Source organism: Dasypus novemcinctus, chromosome 27 (assembly GCF_030445035.2).
Source record: "Dasypus novemcinctus isolate mDasNov1 chromosome 27, mDasNov1.1.hap2, whole genome shotgun sequence".
NCBI lineage: Eukaryota > Metazoa > Chordata > Mammalia > Cingulata > Dasypodidae > Dasypus > Dasypus novemcinctus.
In genome coordinates this window covers 46706183-46730541 of record NC_080699.1, presented here as the reverse complement: position 1 = coordinate 46730541, position 24359 = coordinate 46706183, and the positions used below count along the sequence as shown (strand labels likewise).

At 35.4% G+C, this 24359-nt stretch overlaps 1 protein-coding gene and 1 pseudogene across 1 annotated transcript; both read left to right on the top strand.

Annotated features, from left to right (window-relative positions):
- The first annotated feature begins 2301 nt into the window (after positions 1 to 2301).
- LOC139437738 (olfactory receptor 7A17-like) lies at positions 2302 to 5739 on the top strand. The gene is made up of 2 exons (XM_071212288.1): positions 2302 to 3200; positions 5655 to 5739. The coding sequence occupies exons 1-2, from the start codon at positions 2302 to 2304 to the stop codon at positions 5737 to 5739; spliced, it is 984 nt and encodes a 327-aa protein (XP_071068389.1).
- Positions 5740 to 11199: 5460 nt separating this feature from the next.
- Positions 11200 to 24176, top strand: LOC139437737 (olfactory receptor 7A10-like; annotated as a pseudogene).
- The last annotated feature ends 183 nt before the right edge of the window (positions 24177 to 24359 follow it).

Sequence of the window (24359 nt, the reverse complement as noted above, 5' to 3'; positions counted from 1 at the left end):
TGGCCACTGCCTTTAGATCAATAATAAGTGTTTGCTATTGCTAGAATAATAAATGCAGCTCTTTGATTTTGGGCATCTAGGCCATCTCTCATGAAAGACTAAGGAAATATGTTTGCATATACACATATCAATACATATTTATACATGAAATCCTCCATATCTATATTAACCTACTTGTGAGTTCATGCTGATGAGTCTACCTCTAAACTATTATCACATAAAAAAGTCTAGCCTCCTTTCCTTTCTTATCTGTAAACTTCCACTAGACAGTTGGCAACCTTCCCTGATCTCTAATCCATTTATTTCTTTGATTGACACAGATACAGAATTTTTAAAAGCTGTTAAACCATACCCTGGTGGGATAAAACTGTATCAATTAGAGTACAGTACTTAGGTACAGTGTGCATGACTTCATTTTTCAGATGCTATACATATTCCAGTATTACTTCTTTCAGAACCTTTCCTCCATTAACTAGAAAGGGCATATCATGCATTGTAATAGTTAGATGCTTTTTGAATAATTTGCATTCCATTCTGGGATTTCCTTAACCTTGTAAATGAATTTTTAGTTTGCATACATCAAGGTTCACTAGTGTAAAATACAATGTAAACTATAATTAACGCAGTGCAACAGTGCTCTAAAATGCATTCACCAAATGCAATGAACTTGCCACAATGATGAAAGAGGTTGTTGATGTGGGAGGACAGGGATGGGCTTGTTTGTGAGGTGTATGGAAAGCTCTTACACTTTTTAATGTAACATTTTTTGTGATCTATGTATCCTTAAAAAAAGACAATAAAATATGCAAAAAATGCATAATGTCATGGTCCTACAATTACAGTGTTATACAGAATAGTTTCACTGCTCTAAAAATTCACCTGTGTTTCACCTATTCAACACACCTCCCCTCTCATTAAAACCTGTCAAATACTGATCATTGATTTAGACTCTGATATTTTGACTTATCCAGAAGGTCACATATTTGATAGCATATCTATGTATTGTTGTTACCTTCATTTATTTCAATTAGCAGCAGTCATTTGAGATAAATCCTGCCTCTTGTGGCTAGATGGAACATTTATTCTTTATCTCTTATCTTTATTCCCTTACGTAGATATAGCAGTGTTTACTCACCCATGGAATGACTTGTTGGTTGTTTAGAGATTTGGGGGATTATAAATACATATGCTAGAAATATTCACCTCTGAGTGTTTGTGTGTACTTAAGTTTTCATATAAGCCACACATATACCTAAGAGCACAATGGCAGGATTGTATGGGTAAGACAATATTTAGTTTTACAAGAAACCACTAAACAGTCTTCTGCTTCTACCATTTTTTATTCTCATTTAACAATGAATTAAATCCTGTATTGTGCCACATTCTCACCAGCAATTGTTATTTTCAGTATTTAGGCTTTTAGCTATTCTAATAAGCATGTTGTGAAATATCATTGTGGTTTAAATTTTGCAATATCCTAATGACAAGTGATGTTGGGCATCTTTTTGTTTATACTTTTTGGTCAATTCTATATCTTGTTGGTGAGAATTCTGTTCAGATCTTTTGCCAATTTTTAAATTATTTGCTGTCATGTTTTTGGGTGTTAAGAGATTTTTATATTTTTGAATACAAATAATTTATCAGATATATGTTTCATAAATATTTTCTCCAAGCCTGTTGATTTTCTTTTCATTCCCCTATTAAGTCTTTCAAAGTGCAGCAGTTTTATATTTTAACAAAGCCCAAGTTTTAAATTTTCTTCTCTCTTGTATCATTCTTTCAGTGTTATATCAAAACACTCATCAACAAATCACTGGCCCCTAAATTTTCTTGTATGTTTTAATCCAGAAGTTTTATGCTTCTCATTTTACTTGTAAGTGTATGATTCATATTGAGTAAAATTTCCTTTAAAATTTGGTAATGTTAATTACATTCAAATGTGGTGCCACGATCTCCAATATACATTATTTCAACTTTTTCATCAAAGGATACAAATTAACTGGTTAAAATATTTGCTGAATAAAAAAATTCTAAGAGAATTTTTAGTGGAAAATATTGCCATGAGTATATATTCCCAATTATGGACAAGGATGGCTAGTCACCAGAATTTTCAAGGAGAAGCAAGAACATTTGTTTTCTCTGACATTTTCCATTAGAGCATAATAGGTTTATTTATATATAAGAGAAAAATCATTAATTTAATGTGTTTACAAGACATAGCATTTATAATAATCCGTGGGTCATTGCCTGTTGCTAAATTCTCATTGTTCTGGTCTCTTTTCTAGTAGTTTCATCAGCTACATGGAAAACCAAACACATGTTTTAGAATTTGTCCTCCTTGGTCTCTCAGATGATACAGAATTGCAGCCTCTCCTCTTTGGGCTGTTCCTATCCATGTACCTGATTGTCATATTTGGAAACCTGCTCATCATCCTGGCCATCATCTCTGACTCCCACCTCCACACACCCATGTACTTCTTCCTCTCTAACCTGTCATTAACAGATATCTGTTTCACTTCCACGACTATCCCAACAATGCTGCTTAACATCCATACAAACAGCAAACTTATAACTTATGAAAACTGCCTCAGTCAGGTATATTTTTTCATACTTTTTGGACAATTAGACATCTCCCTCTTAACTGTGATGGCCTATGACCGCTTCGTGGCCATCTGTGACTCCCTGCACTACATGGTCATCATGAACCCTCGACTCTGTGGACTCCTGTTACTGGCATCCTGGTTATTGAGTGTTTTCTTCTCTCTTTTACACAGCTTAATGGTTTTGCAATTGTCTTTTTGTACAGAGTTGGTAATCCCTCACTTTTTCTGTGAAGTAAATCAGGTGGTCCGACTTGCTTGTTCTGACACCTTCCTCAATGACCTGGTGCTGTATGTTGATGCTGGACTTATGGGTGTTATTCCACTTACTGCAATCCTTTTCTCTTACTCTAAGATTGCATCCTCCATTTTGAGAATTTCAACAACGGAGGGCAAGTATAAAGCTTTTTCTACTTGTGGGTCGCACCTCTCAGTAGTGACCTTGTTTTATGGTACAGGTCTTGCAGTATATCTTAGCTCTTCTGCTACCCAAACCTCAAGGGCAAATGCAATAACCTCAGTGATGTACACTGTGGTCACTCCCATGCTGAACCCCTTTATCTATAGTCTTAGAAACAAGGACATAAAGCAGGCCTTAAAAAAAATGAGAAACATTCTCTCTATAAAAGGAAACTTCGTCTAAAATTTAGAAAAATGCTCATTATTAACAGAGGTCAAACACTGGGAGATCTAAATCTAGAAACTTTATAAGTGAATAGAGAGATAATCTGTTATTTGGCTAATTTTCAGAATTCAATTTCTTTAATTTTTATGTATTAAGGACACCTGTTTCTTCTGAAATATTTTACATCCTGTGATCTCTCTTATTGTATTACCTGGAATCAGTATTGAAAGCAGAAAGAGTTGCATGGATTTTCAGCAGGAAAATATTTAGTACAGGTATTTCTGTACATATAAAATAATAGCAGGTTCGAGAGGGATGAAGATGTACTGCAGTCCCTGCCAGATGAAAGCAACTCGTGTTATATAGTTTGGGTAAAAAATAATCTCACATCACAGGCTGTGTAGCAGGTTCCAGAGATTTTATTCATTCACTTCAGAAAGAGGTCACATCTGAACTGAGACGCCATTTTACTTGGTTTACAATAACCACATTCCAACTCCAGTATACTCCTTTCTCCTGCTCATTTCCAATCATAAGTTAAGTAAAATTGTAATCTACAAAACAATCCCTGATTCTTCAAACATAGATGGTCTCAATAATTTCTGTGATTCTTCTAGCAATTCAAGATTACCCTTTAAAAATTATTTTCATTGGTAAGGACATTTTCAGGAATTTTCTCTTGGCATTTCCTACAATAATAGTTCACACTTACAGATCATAAAAAAAACAGTGTGCATGTTTTCCCCTTTCCAACTATGTCTTTGTCAACTATTCAATGCAGATAGTGGGAAATACTTTTAGGTTTTTATGTAGACCTACTTTGTTCTTTGTGACATGGACAAAGGTGAATGCTTCATCCATTACCTGATCCATGGACTTTAACTGGCAAATCAGAATGCCATTTTGGGATTAGTGATTGCTCTGAGCTAATGGTCATTTTTGGGAATTTTTTTTTCTTTTGTATGCACTTTACATTCTTTGGGAAAGCTAAGAGTTCAGTCTCTATTTGTAATTTGTTAGCTCACAGGTTCAGACTCTTGTTTTCAAGTCTTACCCATATCAGAACTGCAATTTTCAGTGAAGAATATGTCATTAATGCAGTCTTCTAAAATTTATGTGTTTTGATTTCACCATATTCTGAGAATTAAAATTCTTCAGCTTGTCATTCCTTTTTGGAAGTCTCTCCTATACAAGTAAAAGCCACAGCTCACTCTACATTTCTTGAATTATGATTACCAGCAAAATAATTTATTATCACATGAACTAGTTAGTCAAAATCTTTCCTAGACATTGCCTTTAGAGGTTACTGCATATAATATAGGATGATTAAGTTAGACATCTTGCATTTTAATTTGTCCAAGGCAGACATGATGTGAGGAATATGCACCATAAGAATGACTGCCCTGGAAACAGAAACCGCATGGCAAGGCCACCTGAGGTGTCAGCTCCTTCTTGCCACTTTTAAAAATAGGCAATGCAATGGCAACATGAGTCTCATCAATTTGGTGGATAGGTGAAGGAAATGAAGAAAGTCCTTGACCTTCTGGAAATAGTAGATTTTTTGTTTGTTTGTTTGGTGAGTGAGGTTTCCTTTTTTCCTCCTTGGCTTTTACTTTGAAGTCTTAAATTTATTCTGCACTCTGAAGGCTTGACAGGCAATGAGCAGGTAAAGAACCAGTAGAAAAGTGTTCAAAACTGTGTTAGTTAACAGGCTTCTGAATGCATCACTGTGATCCACAGAGAAGGCTGGAGAAGGTAGTAAGGAGATGCTTTAACTGCTAATGAAGCTTTAAAACAAAGTTTGTATGTCTTTAGACTTTAAATTTGTTTCTATGCAGTTTATTTTATTTATATTTGATCATCCTATGCAGTTTATTTTGTTTATATTTGATCAAATAAGCAAAGAGGATTTTCCCATGGGGATAATAAATATTATGAATCATATTTTTTCCAAGGTATACATACACTGGTGGTGTATATTTATCCTCTGGAATTGTGTCATTGATGTTCTCACTCCCAAAAACTTGATAGACCTATTCCCAGATTCCTATCCTGAATAAATGTGCTTTTGCATTCAGTTCTTTTACAATGAGTTTACCTGTATGGCTTATTTCCTTCAAGCAGAAGTCTCTTTACCTGCATGGTTTATTTTCTCTAAGCGGAAATCTCTTACAAACCAGAAAGAATTTTTAAGAGTTTTGAGAAAAAATAAAGTAAGCAAGTACATTCATCTTTCTGAAGATGCTAGACTTACACCTTTCAAGTAACTGAAATTATAGAAAGCACTGGAAAAGAGGCCAGCTAAGAAAGTTGATACTTCTATTATCATCAGGAACACTGTATACTCAAGGATACTCCAATGAAATTGTTGGCTCCACAAATATGCATCCTTCCTGCAATCAGGTAGCAGGACGTTCTTGCCTTAAGTGTCAGTTAGTAGACAGCATACCTGCTAGTTCCCCATCTTATGCAATACAGGAACACAAGGCAGAAAGAGGGAGAAAAGGCTGCTAAGAAAGAGATGGAAGGAATATCACTGATATGGTAGCAGCCGTCTCTGGAAGTTCTAAGGACAGAGAGAGAGAAAAACGGGTGTAACACGGGGGCATTTTAGGCACTTGGGAATTGTCCTGAATGACATTATATTGACAGATAAGGCCATTATACATCTTGTCATAACCTACAGAATTGAGTGGGAGAGAGTGTAAACTGCAACGTAAACTTTAATCCATTCCTAATGGCAATGCTCCAAAATGTGTTTATGAATTGCGATGAATGTACCTCACTAATGAAAGATGTTGCTAATGTGGGAAAATATGGGAAGTGTGAGTAGCAGGGCATATGGGAATCCCCTATATGTTCTCTGTAACATTTTATGTAATTGAATTATCTTTTAAAAAAGGAAAAGACAAAAAAAAAAAAAAGAGCCAGCTCACCACAATCTTACTTATACTCTGAGTGTATTTAAGAAGAGAGGGTGATTGTATTCTTTCAAATTTCATAAGAACTTTCTGTTTCCCATCTAATATATATACCTATTTGGTACATTGTTTCCTAAGAAAAATTTTTAAGCATTGGTCAGAAGTGAGTGATGGAGAGTGTTTCAAATCTGCTATGCTCTCCTAGATCTTAATTACTTCCCATTCCTGCATCTCCTATTTTTATCTCATGAAGGAAAAAAAAGTATTCCTGCTTTGTCAGTACAGTTATGCTTTTCTCCAGGGCCCTAAAATATGTGGAAACAATAATGATTAACTCTGAACTGAGAGTACAAATTTGTTCTCATAGAAATCTAACTTTATTCCTTAAAAACCTATAAATGGCTATAAGAAAAAAAAAATAAACAGATGGTCAGTAATCTGGAACTTAAGTGCAGTTTAGTGTTTTGTTTAAGGGAAAACTTGAAGAGTGGCCCTAAAATATAGATTTCTGCTAAAGAAACTTCCATGTATTGACTGAGGGATAAACAACATGTTAGAGAGGGAAACACTAATATTGTCCTGGAAAGTGGGAGACTTGATGGCTGCAGGTGAACAATGAAATGTACATGATATAGAAAAAGACTCATTGTGAGTGAGCTCTATTCTGTTCTTCTGTATTATGCTGTGTAAGTAGAATAATTATTTCCTGTGACCCTGCCATGAGAAATTTAGAAAAGATGAACGCTGTTAATTGAATAATATTGTCCAGAGTAGGGAAGTGAGAATAAATACTCTCAGTTCTAAGGAACATCATTTAAACTAACACACAGTAAAAAGCAGTAACAGAGTTCTTACTTCTAATAATGCACCATAATAATGTAGCCAGTGTCTAAGTGAGTATATTTCAAACATAGGAGTGATGATTTCTTCCTCCACTTCCAAGAGTTGAGTTTACAATTGAAGCATATTCTGGAGTACTGAATTATATTGAATGAGAAGATCTTAGATTAACTCTCCTAGTGTCTTTCCACAATGCCACCATCTTCATTTCACCTTACTTCCAGATCACTCTTCTCAGAAGAATTGGAAATATCTTCATAGCTCTGATGTACAGTATCTCAAATATGGTTACATGTGCTTTTCACCTCCTGAAGTTTCTATAATGCAGATTTATAAGAAATTATATACTATCTATTATTACCTGTTATCTATTAACAGAAAAACTGTCAGATGTAGGAAAGTCCACATATATAAATTTGATTTATTTTCTAATTTATGTTTCAGGGTGGTGGTGAGGGCTTTGGCTTCCACTGCAGCTAAATTTCCCCCAATTCCACTACATGAAAAATATAACTTTCTTCATTGTACATTTCAAATTTACAGATTCCATGTGATTTCTTATTGAAATATGTTTCTGCCATGTTATATATTTATAAGATTTTTTTACATTTTCTAAAATGCATTAAAAAGTGTTGTTTCAAATTTTGTATCTGAGTAATTTCAAAATCCATAACAGTTAAAGCCTTTTTCACACTATCTGCTTTTTTTTTTGGCTGTCAGTTTGGTAACTTGTTTTCTTAGTGTCTATTTAATTTGTATTTTGTTTAATTTGTTGTGCCTATATTTGTGAGGATTTTTGGAGGACTTGGTGGGAATGAGAAGATTTACATTTGACTTTTTTTTACATTAGCCAGCCAATACTATTTAATGTTAACTTTTCCACCTAGAGCTTTCAAGGCCAAATAGGTGCTGTGATTTCAGATTCCAGGCTGGCCCCTCGTTCAGTGGGCTTCCCCAACTTGAAGCACCAAGGTCAGGCAAGTGTGTATCTTGATACCCATATTTGATTGGTGTGTACATAAATTGTTAACCTTTAAAATGCCACTATAATCCCAATTATCAACTTTTCTGTTTCTTTATTTATTTGCAATATTCTAATTTTATACAGGAATCTTTTCCAAGAGTGTCATTTTCATATAAAACCTATCCATCAACATAGAGTTTCAAGTTCTTCATTAATGACAGTGTCAAAGCTGCAGCTAGCACTTAAATAATGCTACCCATCATGGTCCATTTTATTATTTATTTTTGGCTAAATTCAGTGTTTTTGCTAGGCCAGGTTTTGGATGAATTTAAAACATACATGGATATTTGTATTAAAATATAAATTTCAAATCAATAGGCTCTCTACAGATTTGCAGGAACTAGAAAAAGAAGAGCAAACTAAATTTAAAGCTGGTGGAAGAAGGAAATAACCTAGATTTCAATGGAGAGAAATGAAATAGAATATAGAAATGCAATTGAGAGAACCAATAAAATTGGTCCTGGGAAAGATCAATAAAATTGTAAAGACTTATTTATATCAAAAAAGAAAAAAAAGAGAAGATGCAAATTACCAAAATCCAAAATGAAATTGAGGATGTTAGTAGATATTGTTGAAATTAAAGAGATTATAAATGAATAATATAAATATTTGTATGCCAAGAATCTAGATAATCTAGAAGAAATGGACCAATTCCTAGAAACACACAATTTACCTAAATTGACTACAAAGAAATAGGAGATCTCAACAAAACTGTAACAAGTAAAGAGGTTCAATAATTTATCAAACATCTTCCAAAAAATGGAAGTCTAGGGTCAGTTTCCATAATAAAAGCTATGCAATATTCAAAGAAGAAATAATTACAATACTTTTCAAAATATTCCAACTTGGCATCAGGGTGTCACATCCAAAATCATTCTCTGATGCTAAAGTTATTTGATATCTAAGCTACATAAAGTCATAAAAAGGAAAGAAAACCAAGAACCAATTCCCCTTATAGATATAGACCCGAAAGCACTCAACACAATCTAATATATTGAATCCAACAGACTATTAAAGGAAGTATCCACCATGATCAAGTGGATATATTTCAGGATGCAAAGGTGTTCAACAACATAAGAAAATCAATTTAATAAACTGTATTATCAAAATGAAGAAGAAAATCACATGAATATCTCAATTGATACAGAAATGAGAATAATAAATTCCAACAGTTTCATGATAAATGCACTCAGAAGAATAAGAATACAAAGTAACTTCCTTAACATGATAAATAGCATACATGTATAAACACAGGTAATCTTATACTTAATGCTATACAAGTGAAAGCCATCCCCTTGATGCCTGCAACAAGCCAATGATGCCTGCTTTAACTATTGCTATTCACTGTTATACTGTAAATTAGGAAGTTAGGCCATAAAACTAAATAAAAAGTATCCATTTTAAAATGGAAGAAGTAAAACTGTTTTCAGTGATATCATGATATAGAACATGCCAACGTTTCCACAAGAAAATTCTAGAGCTTATAAATGAATCTAGCCAAATGCAAGCTACAAGGTTAACATGTAAAAATTAATTGTGTTTTATACACCACCAAAGAACATTCTTAAATGGATGTTTTAAAAGAAATCTATTTAATACAGCCCTTAAAAGAGCAAAATGTCTTGGAATAATTTTAACTAAAAAGGTTGCACAATGAAAACTTCAAAAAAGTGCTGCAAGAAATTAGAAAACACCTAAGTAAAAGGCAAGGGGCAATCTGTGTACATGGATAGGAAGACTTAATAATATTAAAGTGTCAGTGTTACCCAAAGTATTCTATAGCTTCAATATAATTATCTTCTAAGTCACACAGGCTTTTTTGGCAGAAATTGAAAAGTTGATCCTAATTTATATGGAAATACACTTCAGGAGGACTCCAATACCACATTAGGTTTTTGCAATTATTTGTTTCCTTTTCTCTTGTCTTGCTTAGTCTGTGAGATGGTTGAGAGGAAGCTAAGTATCTTACCCATCTCTTCATTCCCAGCACATAGTTTACTGCTCACCATACAGTATTGCTGGATAAATAACTCTTCAATGACTCAGAAAACAAATGTTTAAGTGAATTGAACAGAAATTGCTAAATATGGGGGAGTAAAGCAGTGACACAAGAAGGAATCCTGTTGAGAGAGGGAAGCTCCATGTATGAGTGCCAACTCCAGAGGAGAGAGATTGAAGACATAAGATATTTTAGTCTACTCAGAATCTCTCTCCAGAATCAGAGATAAGTAAAACATTTTGGGAAACCTTGCAATATTAGAACTCATTCCTAAAGAGTGGAGACCTTCTAGAAAGGAGGGAGTCCCTGTGATAATAGTTGAACATGAAACTCCAAAGCTCTCTCCCAAGGGTCAAAAATCAGCACCTGTTTTCATTGTGTTTTCTTCCTTATCTCTATAGAAGTAAATATCTCAGTGATAATAGAGACAAAAGAATATTTGATTAATGATGTTTATGGGAATGGAATCCCTCAAGGCCTGAAAAGTCTAAATTCTTCCCCTGCACTGTCTTGAGACTATTTTATTAATCTCTGGTGAAGAGAAAATGCAATTTTGTCTTTTAGAGTCCTTGTGAGTGGTTCAAACTCACTTTTCTTCATGGGAGGAGAATATTCAATCCCATTCATCATTCAAGAAATAATCTGCATTGATGAACATAGACAATGCCTTGATAATTTCTGGGTGTGTCATAGAATCTTCACAGGTGCTGTATTGGGACACCAGGGATATCCTTTTACTGGTAGAAACTTTAAGGGAGTCAACAAATTATGTGCATAAAGAACACTTAAAATACAAAGTCCTGGCTTCTTAAAAAGCCTGATTATAGTGGGAGATAACAGATACAACAATCTTCTTTCTCCAATCTGAGTCCTCTGATGTTAGCTCTCACTCATGGGGCTTCCCTCTCTCAGCAGCATTTTTCCTTGTTTTACTACTTCTTTGTCTACAATTGTTGTAAACATCTGTTTAACCATATTCATTGATTTTTTATTTTAGTCACTAATCAAAATTAAGTCATCAAATACTTCATGGTAGTCACAAAATATTATTTTAGGAATCAAGTAATGAGCAAGACATTGTCCCACATCTCAAACAGATACATGCAAGAGAAATAGAAGTTAGTACAAGCGATATCCTGTGGTGGCCCTGAAATCCTGCTGAAGTGGATCCAGGAGTTTGGACTCATCCCATGGAGGATAGTGAAGATTTCAAAATGGAGCTGATGATTGCACTGAGACTTGAAGTAAAAATTGGGGTAATTTCAAGAGAAGAAGGGGTATAAGAAGAGAGTACATGTCCTGAATGATATAGGAGGGGCAGATGCAGGACATTGTATATCCTGCCATAACCCACTGAACAGATTGGGGGAGAGTATAAATTACCATGGAACCAATAATCCATGCTCTGTATCAGTGCTCCAAAATGTATTCATCAAATGCAATGAATATGCCACACTGATGAAAGAGTTTGTTGGTTTGGGAGGAGTAAGGTTGGGGTGAGAGTGGGGTATATGGGAACCTCATATTTTTTAATGTAACATTTTGTGTGATCTATGTATGCAATGGACACAACCAATCCAATGTCCACAGAGAAAATGTGGAATGGGTGTGGGAAGGGTAGCCATGGTGGCTGCTGGGTGTGGGGAACGGGAGGAAGAGATGAGATGTGGAGGCATTTTCGGGACGTGGAGTTGTCCTGGATAGTGCTTCACGGACAATTACGGGACATTGTAGATCTCCCCAGGGCCCACTGGATGGAACGTGAGAGAGTTTGGGCTATGATGTGGACCATTGACTATGGGGTGCAGTGATACTCAGAGATGAACTTACCAGGTGCAATGGATGTGTCATGATGATGGGAGAGAGTGTTGCTGTGGGGGGAGTGGGGGGCGGGGGCGGTGGGGTTGAATGGGACCTCATATTTTTTTTAATGTAATTTAAAAAAATAATAATAAATAAATAATTTTAAAAAATAAAAAAATTAAAAAATTTAAAAAAAGACAATAAAATATTTTAAAAATTAATGTGATAGAAGAAAATAAAATAAAAAGTAGAGTGCTCCAAGAATAAAGGACACCAAGAAGAGTGAACAGGGATTCAAATGTTGGATCAATATAATCATAAAGTGTTGTGAGTTTTCAAAAATAGTTCCCTCATTTATTTTATACTTTGGATTGTGATAAAGTGCTATTTTATTTTGTTGTTCAGTTTGTTCCAATATTGGCTGTGGGAGCTCTTTCAGCTGTGCCCTATGTCTGTTTTACATTATCCCTGTTGTTGAGGATTTTATTTCTGTACTACAAGATTCTCCAGGATCTTTTTGTATATTTCTTGTCAGAGCCCTGCATTCAACAGTTTGTCCAACAAGATTCATATTGTAGAATGGTTTTAAAATCCAAAGTCTGGACACCATATGTGTCTTTCTACTTGGCCCTCTCCAAGGAGATGATAAGGAATTATATTTGTGTACACTACTGTTGGAGAAAATATGGCTCTTACTGGGTCATGGAGACTGATTGACTATAGCAAAGAATTTGTTTATTGAGAAGCTCTCCCAGTGGAGGGGGTCTGAAGAACAGACTTCAGCCCACTCCTGAAAGGGGGGACTTGAATTTATACGGAACTTTCCTAGGTGGGGAAATGATAGTGAGAGGGGGGTTGAGGGTCCGAGTGAGGTAGTGGGAGCAGGTTGAGGGAGTCTATGGCTTCTTGGAATGCTGCAGGAGCAAATGTTTCTTTTGATCCGTAAGCCCTTAAAGATTTTGTAAATAGTGATGGTTTCTGTCTCTGTCTCCCTCTGATATGCAGGTAGAGGTAGTAAAGATCTCCAATCTCCCTCTCATATACAGATGGTGCAGATCTATATCTCACTTTACTCCAGTCTCTATGAGATTGTTTTGTTTAACCTGTGGGAAAGTGCCACACAGGGGTGGGGGTTTACCTTTTCTCCAATGCATATCAGGGGAAACTGAGGTATGGTTTGTTAATTATTGCAAACCTTTAACAACTACCATGTATATATGCACATATCTGTAATTATTTCTACATGAAACTTCTGTATCTATATTCACCTCCACATGAGTTTATACTGATGTATTTAACTATAAACCTTTAACAGAAAACGGTCCAGTGCCCTCCCTTGTTTATCTGTAAACTCACACACCACGGTGAGTAGCAGATTTCCCCATTCGTCCTCCATTTACTTCACTGCTTGATACCAGAGTAATGTATAGAAGTAAATGGATCGTTAACCCATACCCTGTTGGTACACAACTTTATCAGCCAGAGTACTGAATTTATATACAATGTCCACTGACTTAATTTTATAGACTCTGTTCATATACTATTTCAGCAAATTTCCCCCCATAACCTTTAGTGAGGGCATTTCGTGCATTTTCAGAGAGTCAGGTCATTTTTTAATGTTATTCATATCTTGTCAATTGATTTTTATTTGCATTCATTAATGTCCCCTCTTTGTGCTAAGTTCAATGGGTTTTGACAAATGTATAATATCAGATGCCTATAAATAGAGTATAATGTAGAACAGTTTCATTGCTCTAAAAATTGCCCTGTACTTTACCTATTCAACCCTCTGGACCCCTCCCTTGGCCCTGGCATCCAGTGATCATTCTATTGTCACCATTGTTTTGCCTTACCCAGAAGGTCATAAAATGTGTTGATATCATACATATTTAGGGGTTTAGACTGGTTTCTTTAGCAACAAACATTTGAGATTCTTCCCTGTCATTTGTAGCATTTTTTCACATATAGTTGGCAACTGTAACTTCTTGGTTAGGATTCTGGTCAGATCTTTGCCCATTTTTTTTTAGCAGGCACTGGGATTGAACGTAGTACCTTGTACATGGGAAGCAGTCGCTCAACTGCTCATTAATGAGAGTTGAGATTTTTTATTGTTTGTTTGTTGGTTTTTAAGAAGGTCCCGGGAATTGAACCGGGTGCTCGATCACTTGAATTACATTCACTCTCAGCCTATTTTATAAATATTTTATTAAAGAGGTTGTGAACTTACAAAACAATCATGCAGAATTCCCATACAACAACCCTTCACAAACATACGAAATGATTTTGAAATATTTGTTATAGATTTTGAGATAATATCATCAGACTATTACCATTATCATCCATAGCATACATTTGGCATATCTCTTCCATACTCCCCTACCATAAACACAGTACCTCTTTGACATTGATGTAAGAATATTACAGTATGGTTGCTAATAATTTTTAATTGGGTTTTTGCTTTCTTAATGTTAGGTGTCAATAATTCTTTGTTTTTTTTCCTGAATACAAACAATTTATTGGTATAGTCTTTGCAAATATTTCCCCAATTCTGTTGACTTACTTTTCTTTTCTTTATAAATGTCTTTCACAGAGCAGATGTTTTTCATTTTAATAAAGTACAACTTATGGATTTTATTCTGTCATGGGTCATGCTTTTACTGCTATACCTAAACACACATCACCAAACCTTGGAATCTTTATTTTCTTGTATGTTTTATTCTAGAATTTTATACATTGCATTTTACATGAGAGTATAGTATGATTTATATTGAGTTAGCTTTTGTGAAATATATAAAATCTGTGCCTAATTTCTCTTTTTGTTTGGCATTATACTTCCCATTGTCCCAGAACCATTTGTTGAAAAGATGACAGTTTCTCCATTGAAGTGAACTTTCTCCTATGCCATAGAACATTTGATGGAATTGGTGTGGATCTAGTACTGGGTTCTTTAACATTAAAATATGTGTCTATTTAAAAAAGACAACACTGTTTGATTATTTTTATTAGTAAGCCACAAAATCAGTTAGTGTTGTCCTACAATTCGTTCTTCAGTATATTATTGGCTTCCTTGGTTTTAGGCTTTCCATAAAATTTTAGAAGTAGTTTGTCAGTATCCTCAAAATAACTTGCTTGCATTTAGAAGTGGGTTGAGTTGAATGTAGAGATCACATTGGAAAGAAACGGCATCATAACAATATTGTGTATTACATATGCTAAGGCTGAATAGCTCTAATTAATTATTTAATTGATTATTTAAAACTCTGAATTTCCCATTTTTCCTATTTTCAAATGTACAATTGGTAATACTAATTACATTCAGAATATTGCGCTACCATCACCAATATATATTACCCCAACATTTCAATTGGGGGCACAAAATGGTTGATCAAAATCTTTGTTGAATAAAAATAAATTCCACAGAATTTGTGGTGAAAATTGTTGCCATGAGAAAATATTTGAATTATTGACAAGGGTGGCTAGTCAGAAAGAGCATCCAGAAGTAAGAGTTGGGTGCAGTGTAGTCCAGTGTTGAGCACCTGTTTCACATATATGGGGTCCCTAGTTCAATCCATGGTAGAAACTGTAATAAAAAAGATTAAAAGGAGCCTTTGTTTTCCCAGTATTTCCATATTAAGTACACTAGATGTATCTACATATAATAATTAATGTATTGCACTTACAAACCATAGCATTTATTTTAATTTGGTGGTAGCTGATTCTGTCAAAATTTGCATTTCTCTGGTCTCTTTTCCAGCATTTGCATTGTATATACAGAAATAGAAAAACAAACAAACACACGTTTCAGAATTTATCCTGCTGGGTTTCTGTGAAGATACAGAAATGCAGCCCATCCTCTTTGAGAGGTACTGTCCATGTACCTGGTCACTGTCTTTGCACACCTGCTCATCATCCTGGCCATCATCTCAGACTCCCACCTCCACACACCCATGTTCTTCTTCTTCTCCAACCTTTCTTTTACAGATATCTGTTTCACTTACACCACTGCCCCAAAGATCCTGCTGAACATCCAGACAGAAAGCGAAACTGTAACTTATGAAAACTGTCTTACCCAGATGTATTTTTTCAGGGTTTTTTTTTTCAGGATAAGATATCTCCCTCTTGACTGTGATGGTCTATGACTGTTTCATTGCCATCCGTCACCCCCTGCACTACTTGTTCATCATAAACTGTCAGGTCTGTGGCCTCCTGCTATGGCATCCTGGTTATTGAGCACTTTTGTCTCCCTTTTGCATGACTTAATGGTTTTGTGATTGTCTTTTTGTACAGATTTGGAAAAGCCCCACTTATTCTGTGAACTTAATCAGGTGGTTCAACTTGCTTGTTCTGACACCTTCCTCAAAGACCTAGTAATGCATTTTGCACATGGATTTCTAGCTGTTATTCCACTCACTGGGATCTTTTACACCTACTCTAAGATTATAGCTTCCATTTTGGGAATTTCAACAGCTGGAAGTAAATATAACGCATTTTCAACTTGTGGGTCTCACCTATCAGTAGTGTCCTTGTTTTATAGTACAGTTCTTGGAGTGTATCTTAGCTCTGCTGCTACACAAATTCAAGGGCAAATGCAATAACCTCAGTGTTGTACACAGTTGTCACTCCCATGTTGAACTCCTTTATCCACAGTCTTAGAAACAAGGACATAAAGCAGACCTTTAAAAGCTTTCCAGGTGAGAAACAATCTATAAAATATTCTTCTGCCTCACATTTAGAAATTTTCTTGTGATTAGGTGAAGTCAATCCCTGGGAGATTAAATCTAGATAATTTTATGAATGCATAGAAAAAAATCTGCTACATGCCTAATTCCTAGAATTCTCTCTCTCTAATTTTTGTATATTAAAAAATCTCTTTATTATGTAATTTCCTTTAAATCATTTGACTTCTCTCATATTCCTTCCTGCAATGTTGAAGACAAAATCTTCTGCCTGAAATTTCAGAAGTAAAATTTTTACTTCAGGTATGTATAAAATTATAGTGGTTGTTAGAAAAATAAATATGTACTTCATTCTCTGCCATATGAAAGCAATTCCTCCTTTGCTATGTGTATTTGGTGAAAAATAGCCTGTCATACCAAAGACTTTATAATTATTGCAAGGTTTGTGTTAATTGTCTCCAGAAAGTGATCACAAACTGAACTGTAGTTATCATCTGATTATGTTGAAATAATTCACATTTCACCCCCCATATGTGCCTTTCTCCTGCACATTCAACATAAGAGAAATGGGGTGGTAATAGACATTACAACCCATGATTATTCAACATTGATGGTCACTAACCTCTGATTCTTCCAGAGTTGCAATATTGCTGTTTAACAATTTTTTCGATAGGGAGAACATTTCAGGAAATTTCTCTTGGAGTTTCCTACCATAATAGTCTTCATTTACAGAATAGAAAAAACAAAGTAAAATGAAATAAAAGACCAGAACAATTGGAAGGATATTCTGTGTTAAATCATTAGAAGTTAAATATTATGAAAATATCAACTAAGCAAACTGATTTATATTTCAACACACTCAAAATTAAAATCCTAACAGCCTACCTTACAGTAATATAAAATTCAATTACCACACTTATTTGGAAGGTACGGGGGGCCTAAATAGCCAAAATAAGCACCCTAAAAATAAGACTGAATTCAGAGGACTTATTCAACTTGATATTGAGTGTATTACCAAGCTACTGTAGTCAAAACAGCATGTTATTGGCATAAAGATTGGCAGATTGATCACTGGAATCAAACTGATCAATCATAAACAGTCTCTCACATCTACAGGCAATGGATATTTGATAAACCTACCAATTCCACTTTATTGGGATATCGCAGTCTCTTCAACAAATGGCTGGATATCCTTAAACAGAAGAAAGAAAGAGAACCACTACCCCATTCCCAAAGAATCATCTCCAAATGCATCAAAGATCTCAACATAAAGGTCAGGAAAATTCCTGGAAGATAAGGTAGTGCAACTTTTTCAAGGTTTTGGGGTATGTGGCGTTCTTTAAAACCATAAACCCATAGCATGAAGATCAATGGAAAAAACTAGCTAAATGGAACCTCTTCAAAATTAAAAATATTTGCACCTGAAAAGATTTTGAGAGGAGGGTAAAAGGGCACCCTACCAAATGGAAGAAAAATTTGGAAATCGCACATCCAAAAAGGATTTAATATCCATGATATTTAAAGAGATCCTAAACTCAGCAATATTAAGACAACTGGACTGAGGAAATGATGAAGAGGAAAGGGTCTTATCTCTTTTAAAGGAACATAACTGGACATGATTAAAAACTGTACAAAAAGCTCGAATAGACATTTTTCATAATAAGAAATACAAATTGCAAAAAGTCATGTGAAAATGTTTAATAACAGTGCTTAGGGAAATGAAAATCAAAACTACAATGAGATTTCACTTTACACTTAACAGAGTGGCCACAGGTAAAAAAAAAAAAGTAAACAACAAATATTCAAGAGGAGGTGGAGGGTTAGGGTGCTTATTCACTGTTGTCGGAAATGCAGAATTTCACAGCCACTGTGGAAGTCTACTTGGAAGTTCCTAAGGAACTTAGATATAAATCTACCATGTGACCAGCAATACCATTACTAGATGTATATCAAAAAATACTGAGGGAAACAGGTGTGGCTCAACCAATTGGGCTCCTATCTTAACATGTAGGAGGTCCAGGGTTCGATGCCTTGGACCTCCTGGTGAGCGCAAGTTGGCTCACACAGCAAGCTGGCCCATGCAGAGTCCAGTCCATGCTGGAATGCCACATCATACAGGAGTGACCCTGGGTGGAAATACAGAGCAGTGCGAGAAAGCTGCCTCACCATTTTTTTTTTAATCTTTAAAACTTACATAGATAAAAAGAACTGGGAGTAGGGACATGAATTGACAGCTACACACTGATATTCACAGCAGGACTATTCACAATTGCCAAAAGATGGGAACAACCCAGGAATCTATCAACTGACAAATGTTTAAACAAATCATTGTATATACGTGAGATCACTATTATTCAGTGGTTCGACGAAATGAAATCATGAGGCATATGACATCATGGATGAAACTGAATGACACTATGTTGAGTGCAACAAGCCAGACACAAAAGGTCAAATATTGTATGATTTTGAAACTATGAACTGAATATAATGAGCAAACTCATGAAGTTAATAACTAGAATAAAAGTTACCAGAAAATAGTGTGAGGTTAGAGAATAAGAAGTTGGGTTTTAATCTGTGCAGAATTGCTAAAAAGTCTATTTTTAAATATTTGGAAATGTATTGAAATGGTGAAAGCACATCATAGTGTTTGTAATTAGCAGCTCTAATATATGAATATAATAATGGTTGAAATGGAAAGTCAATGGTTGTGTATATCACTAGAAGAAAAGCTAAAAAATGAAATATGGAACTGTATAGAATACCAAACACTCTTGTGAAAAATAAGTACTGTCAATAGTGCACATATGAGAATGCGTATTATGAATCAGAACAATATATGTTAACGTTATAAGATGTTAATATCAGGGTGATATTTTTGCAAAAGTGTAAGCAAAATATATTATGGACAGCAATGTATACTAATAGACTAATAACCATCCTTCAATGTTAAAAAAGGAAGTATAGTAAGTGAAAAAATTAGACAAAATATTATATATTGTTGGACGCTGTCTATACATGCAAATAAATTACAGAGATGAAAACTGATAAGCAATTATGTATGAAGGAGAAGGATAGCAAGATTGAGAGATGACTAAAAAGGAATAGGGTTTTCTGTGTTATTTGTTTTGTTTTGAATGAATTCTTTCTTTCTTTTTTGGAGTAATGAAAATGCTCTTATACGGATTGAAGTGATGAATGCACAATTCTGTAATTACACCAAATTCCATTGATGGTACACTTTAAATGGATTATATGGTTTATGAATATGTTTCGATAAAATTGATTAAAAAAAGAAATTTGGGTATTTTGTCCACAGCCAGCTATAACTTTTTCAAGACTTACTCCCAGATATTAGGAGATAATATCAGCATATTATTGGAGACCTACTGTTTCATCTGGGAGTTGAAAAAGGCTAATATTTTCTCCATTACCTCACTCCAGAGCCATCCCTTCGACGGGCAAACTGGAGTGGCATTTTGGGATTAATAATTGCTCTGAGCTTGTGTCCAACTTTGGAAAAAAAATATGATCTGGTCATTTCTTTTTAATAACTTCATGTTTTTGGCAAAGCTCAACTTATTTTGTAATTTACCAGCCTGCAGGTTCAGACTCTGATCTTGAATCATGTCCATATTTGACTGAAGTTTTCAGAGAAAAAAGACTTGACTCATACGGTCCTAGAACATTTCATGGTTTTGATTATCCCTTAATCTGAGAACTAAAAATCTGCAGCTTGTCATTTTTAATGGTCTTTCCAGTGCAATTAAAGGACATAACCCAGTCTAAGTTTCTTGGATTATGATTCTGAACAAAATAATCTATCACATAAACCAGCCAACTTGTGAAAATTTTCCTAAGGCACTGTCTTTAGTGGAAAGGTCATGCAAAGTATTGTGAATCAGAATTGCCAGTGCTATATATACACTAGCGGTATCCATTTATCCAATGGAAATAGTGTTATTCTTGTTCTGACAACCAATAACCTATATATCAATTCCCAGATTTCTAGCCTGGAGATCTGTGTTTGTGCACTCAGTTCTTGTATCAAATAATTTCTTCTATGGATGATTTTATCCCGGCAGAACCTCTATTTCAAAAACGTCTCAGAATGTTGAGAACAAACTTAGTAAGCATGTACTCTGAATTCTAGATATATGTCTTTCAAGTAAGTGGAAGTAGAAAACACTGAAAAACAGGCCAACCAAGAACGTTGATGCCTCTATAATCATCAGGAACACTATATAATCAAGAAGAGTCCACTGATATTGTTGGCTCAACAAATATGCTGCATGTTCTGCAATCCAGGCCGTAAGACACTCTAGCCATAAGTGTTGGTTAAATAGGCACTGCACATGTTAGTTCATCTTCCTCTGGAGTGCTAGAATGAGAAACAAAGGAAGGGAGAATTGGCTGCTAAGAACCAGTCCACCCTACTACCTCACACCATACCATGAAGAGTTGATGATGAATGCCAAACTTAATATTTGTGTGTATTTTAGGAGAGAGGGCAAGTGTAGCTCTTTCATGACCTTTTCATGATTCCTAATACAGCTAGCTGGTAAAATGATTCTTAAGAAAAGATGTTTTTAGAACATATCCCTACTGAGTGATGCAGACCATTTCAACAATGCCCTATTCTCCTAGACCTCTACTTACTTTATTTTTTAATGTAGATCTTCCTTTATTTATTTATTATTATTATCTTTTAAAAGATAAATAGATCACACAAAGTGTTACATTAAGAAACATAAGAGGTTCCCATATACCACACTCCCCAACCTCCACCATCCCACCTCCCACATAAACATCCACTTCCATTCGTAAGGTACATTCATTGCATTTGGTGAATACATCCTGGATCAATGTCTCTCCACATGGAACATAGTTTGATTTGTAGTTCACACTCTCCCCCAGTCCACCCAGTGGGTTATGGCAGGATATGCAGTGTTCTGCATCCATCCCTTTATATCATTCAGGACAACTCAAGATTCTGAAAATGCCCCTTATCAACCTCTTCTTCCCTCTCCCTGCCCTCAGCAAATGCCCTGGCCATGGTCTCCAAAACAATGATACAATTTCTTCCAATGCTAGAATCACAACAGTTCTATAGCAGAATACTGACAAGCCCACTCCAATCCATATTATATTCCTCCATCTGGTGGACCTTGGGATAGTTATGTCCACTCCACCACTAAGTTGAGAGAGGGCTTACCTCTCACATGGCTGAAGGACATGATTCTCCTTCTTGCAGTTGTAGACACTCTCGGTTCCCTGGTATGGTGATTTACCATTCTCTCCTCCCATCAGCTGACCTGGGTTAGTCCAATGAACCAGACTGTAGGTGTTGCAACACTGCTTAGGTTCAAACCCATCTGGCACATGGACAGTCCAGAGATTCAAGTCTCCTGAGCATACAAAAACTCCACCAACAACCGCAGGTTCATTTAAAGTGATAGAAGAGGTATGTGTAGAGAGGATATATCTGAGTCCAGCTCCATCACATTCAGGAGCACAAATTCCAAAACAGGGCCCACTGGCATGGCACTGAAATCCAGAGCCATTTGCCATGACTGTCAAAAATGTGTGTCTCCGTAGCCCTCAGGAGCACCAATAACTGGGGTTGTATCTACTTTGGTTGTTTCTGGGGTCCTGCTGGAACACACGTAGGTGCAACCCCCTGATGATACCCCAACTCATTTTGAAGTCTCTTAGCCATATAAATTCATTTTTCTTTACTATTTCTCCCTTTTATTCCAAATTATTTTTCTAGTTGCATCACCAGCTTGTGATGGTAGAAATCTCTTGGTGCCAGGTAGGTTCATCCTTGAGAGTCACATTGCATGCTACAGGGAAGGTAATGCATTTACATGCATTTGGCTTGGAGAGTGGCCACATTTAAACAACATGGAGGCTCTTAGGAGGTAACTCTTAGGCATCCTGCCACTCTAAGCCTAGTTGAAATTTCAAGCACACAGGCTCATAACCATAGCCATCATTATCAAGGGTCCATCACTAGAACATCCTTCTTCATTGGTCTTTGTCCTTTCACTTGGGGGGGCTGTTGCTGTTCCATTGGGGAATAAGACAGAGCTCCCCTGGATGGGAAGTCAGTACTCCCTCAGTTGTCATTTGTAAGTCTATCCTCTATGACGATAACCAATCAACATCTGAGCAAATCTATATACCCAATATGCATGCACTGGAGAGTTCCCTCCCACCTTTGCATCCCCCATCAATGACATTTCGCACCAATGCTCCTCCATAGCCATAGTTGAACACCTCTGTGATCTAAAACTTCTTAAAAAATGAAGACTATTACATTGCTGAATTGAATTAGTAGGAAAATGAAATAGTATTGACTGGTTTAAAGATTAGAAATATAATACATAATAATTTAGAAACACAAAAATAAAACAAAAAATAATTTGGGGTAAAAATGTTGTTTTTGACATTTTGCCTTTCATTACAAGAATAGGTGTTGCTCTGAATGGACAGTGGCAAGGCAATCTCCTTCATTCCTTCCTCTGTGTGTACATTCTTTTTACATTTCATTTTGTCTTCAAAAAAGTTTTAGATCACAGTAAAGTCACATATGCAATATAGGGGACTCCAATATACCCAACAACAAACCATTTTCCCATTTCCCCAGCAATGATCTTTTTACATATGTATGTTCGGTTTGCTACAGCTGATGTACAGATACTGAAACATAGCTACCAACCATGGTTCCATTATGGATTACATTATGGTTTATATTTTAGACTGTACACATTTATAAGTTTTTGTTACATTATGGTTTATATTATAGTTTACATTTTAGATTATACATTCTTATAAATTTTTGGTGAAATTTAGCATGCATTATACCCATCATTGCAAAAGGTTGTGGAACAATTCCATTGCCCTCCAGTTACCCTCTCTTCCATCTATTCTATCACTCTCTCCCCCTCCTCTCAGGGCCCACAGTGACAAACAAATTTACTGCTTGAAGGACAAGATTCATAGATACAACAATGCTGAGGGTTTGAGACTCTAGTCTGTCCTCCCCCATTGGGAGCCACCCATGCTCTATATATTTGTTCTTATGGAAAACTAAATTTTCTTCTTGAATAATCTATAAGTGGCTAAAAGAAAATCATCCCATTATCTGCTACTGATGAAACACTTGAATTTTTGGGTTTTGTTATATCTACACAAAGACATAACAAAGAAAGTAAACCAAGGAGAATTTCCCTTATGCATATTGATGCAAAAACCCTCAACAACATGACTAGCCTACCAAATCCATCAGAATATTAAAGTATTATTCACCATGACCAAGGGAGATTTCCCCAGGTTGCAAGGGTATCTAACATAAGAAATTCAATTAATGAAATACTTCACACTAACACAATGATGGGGGAAATAACATGAAAATCTTTATTGATGCAGAAAATGAATTTGACAGAATTCAAAGCCTTTTCATGTTAAAAAACACTCAGTAAAATGAGGTTACAAGGTATCTTATTCAACTTGATAAAAAGAATATATATATAAAAACACCAGCATTCAAATATTCAATCCTGAAAGTGTGAAAGCCTTCTTCTTAATGTTTAGAACAAGACAAGGTACCTGATTTCACTACTGGTAGAGAATATTATACTGGAAGCCTTTTCCTAGAGGATGAAGTTACTGCAGAGCTCAAGTAGACACCAATGCCTATGCCATAGATCAAGGAGTCAACTTACAGGAGAGACCAGCAAGTGGAAGAGGCTTTATACTTGCCTCTGGCTGATGAAATTCTCAGAATTGAGTAGGCAATTTGAGAAAAAATGAAAAGGATTCCAATGAAAGGAAAAACTCCTATAGCAGTAACAATAGAGTACTCATAT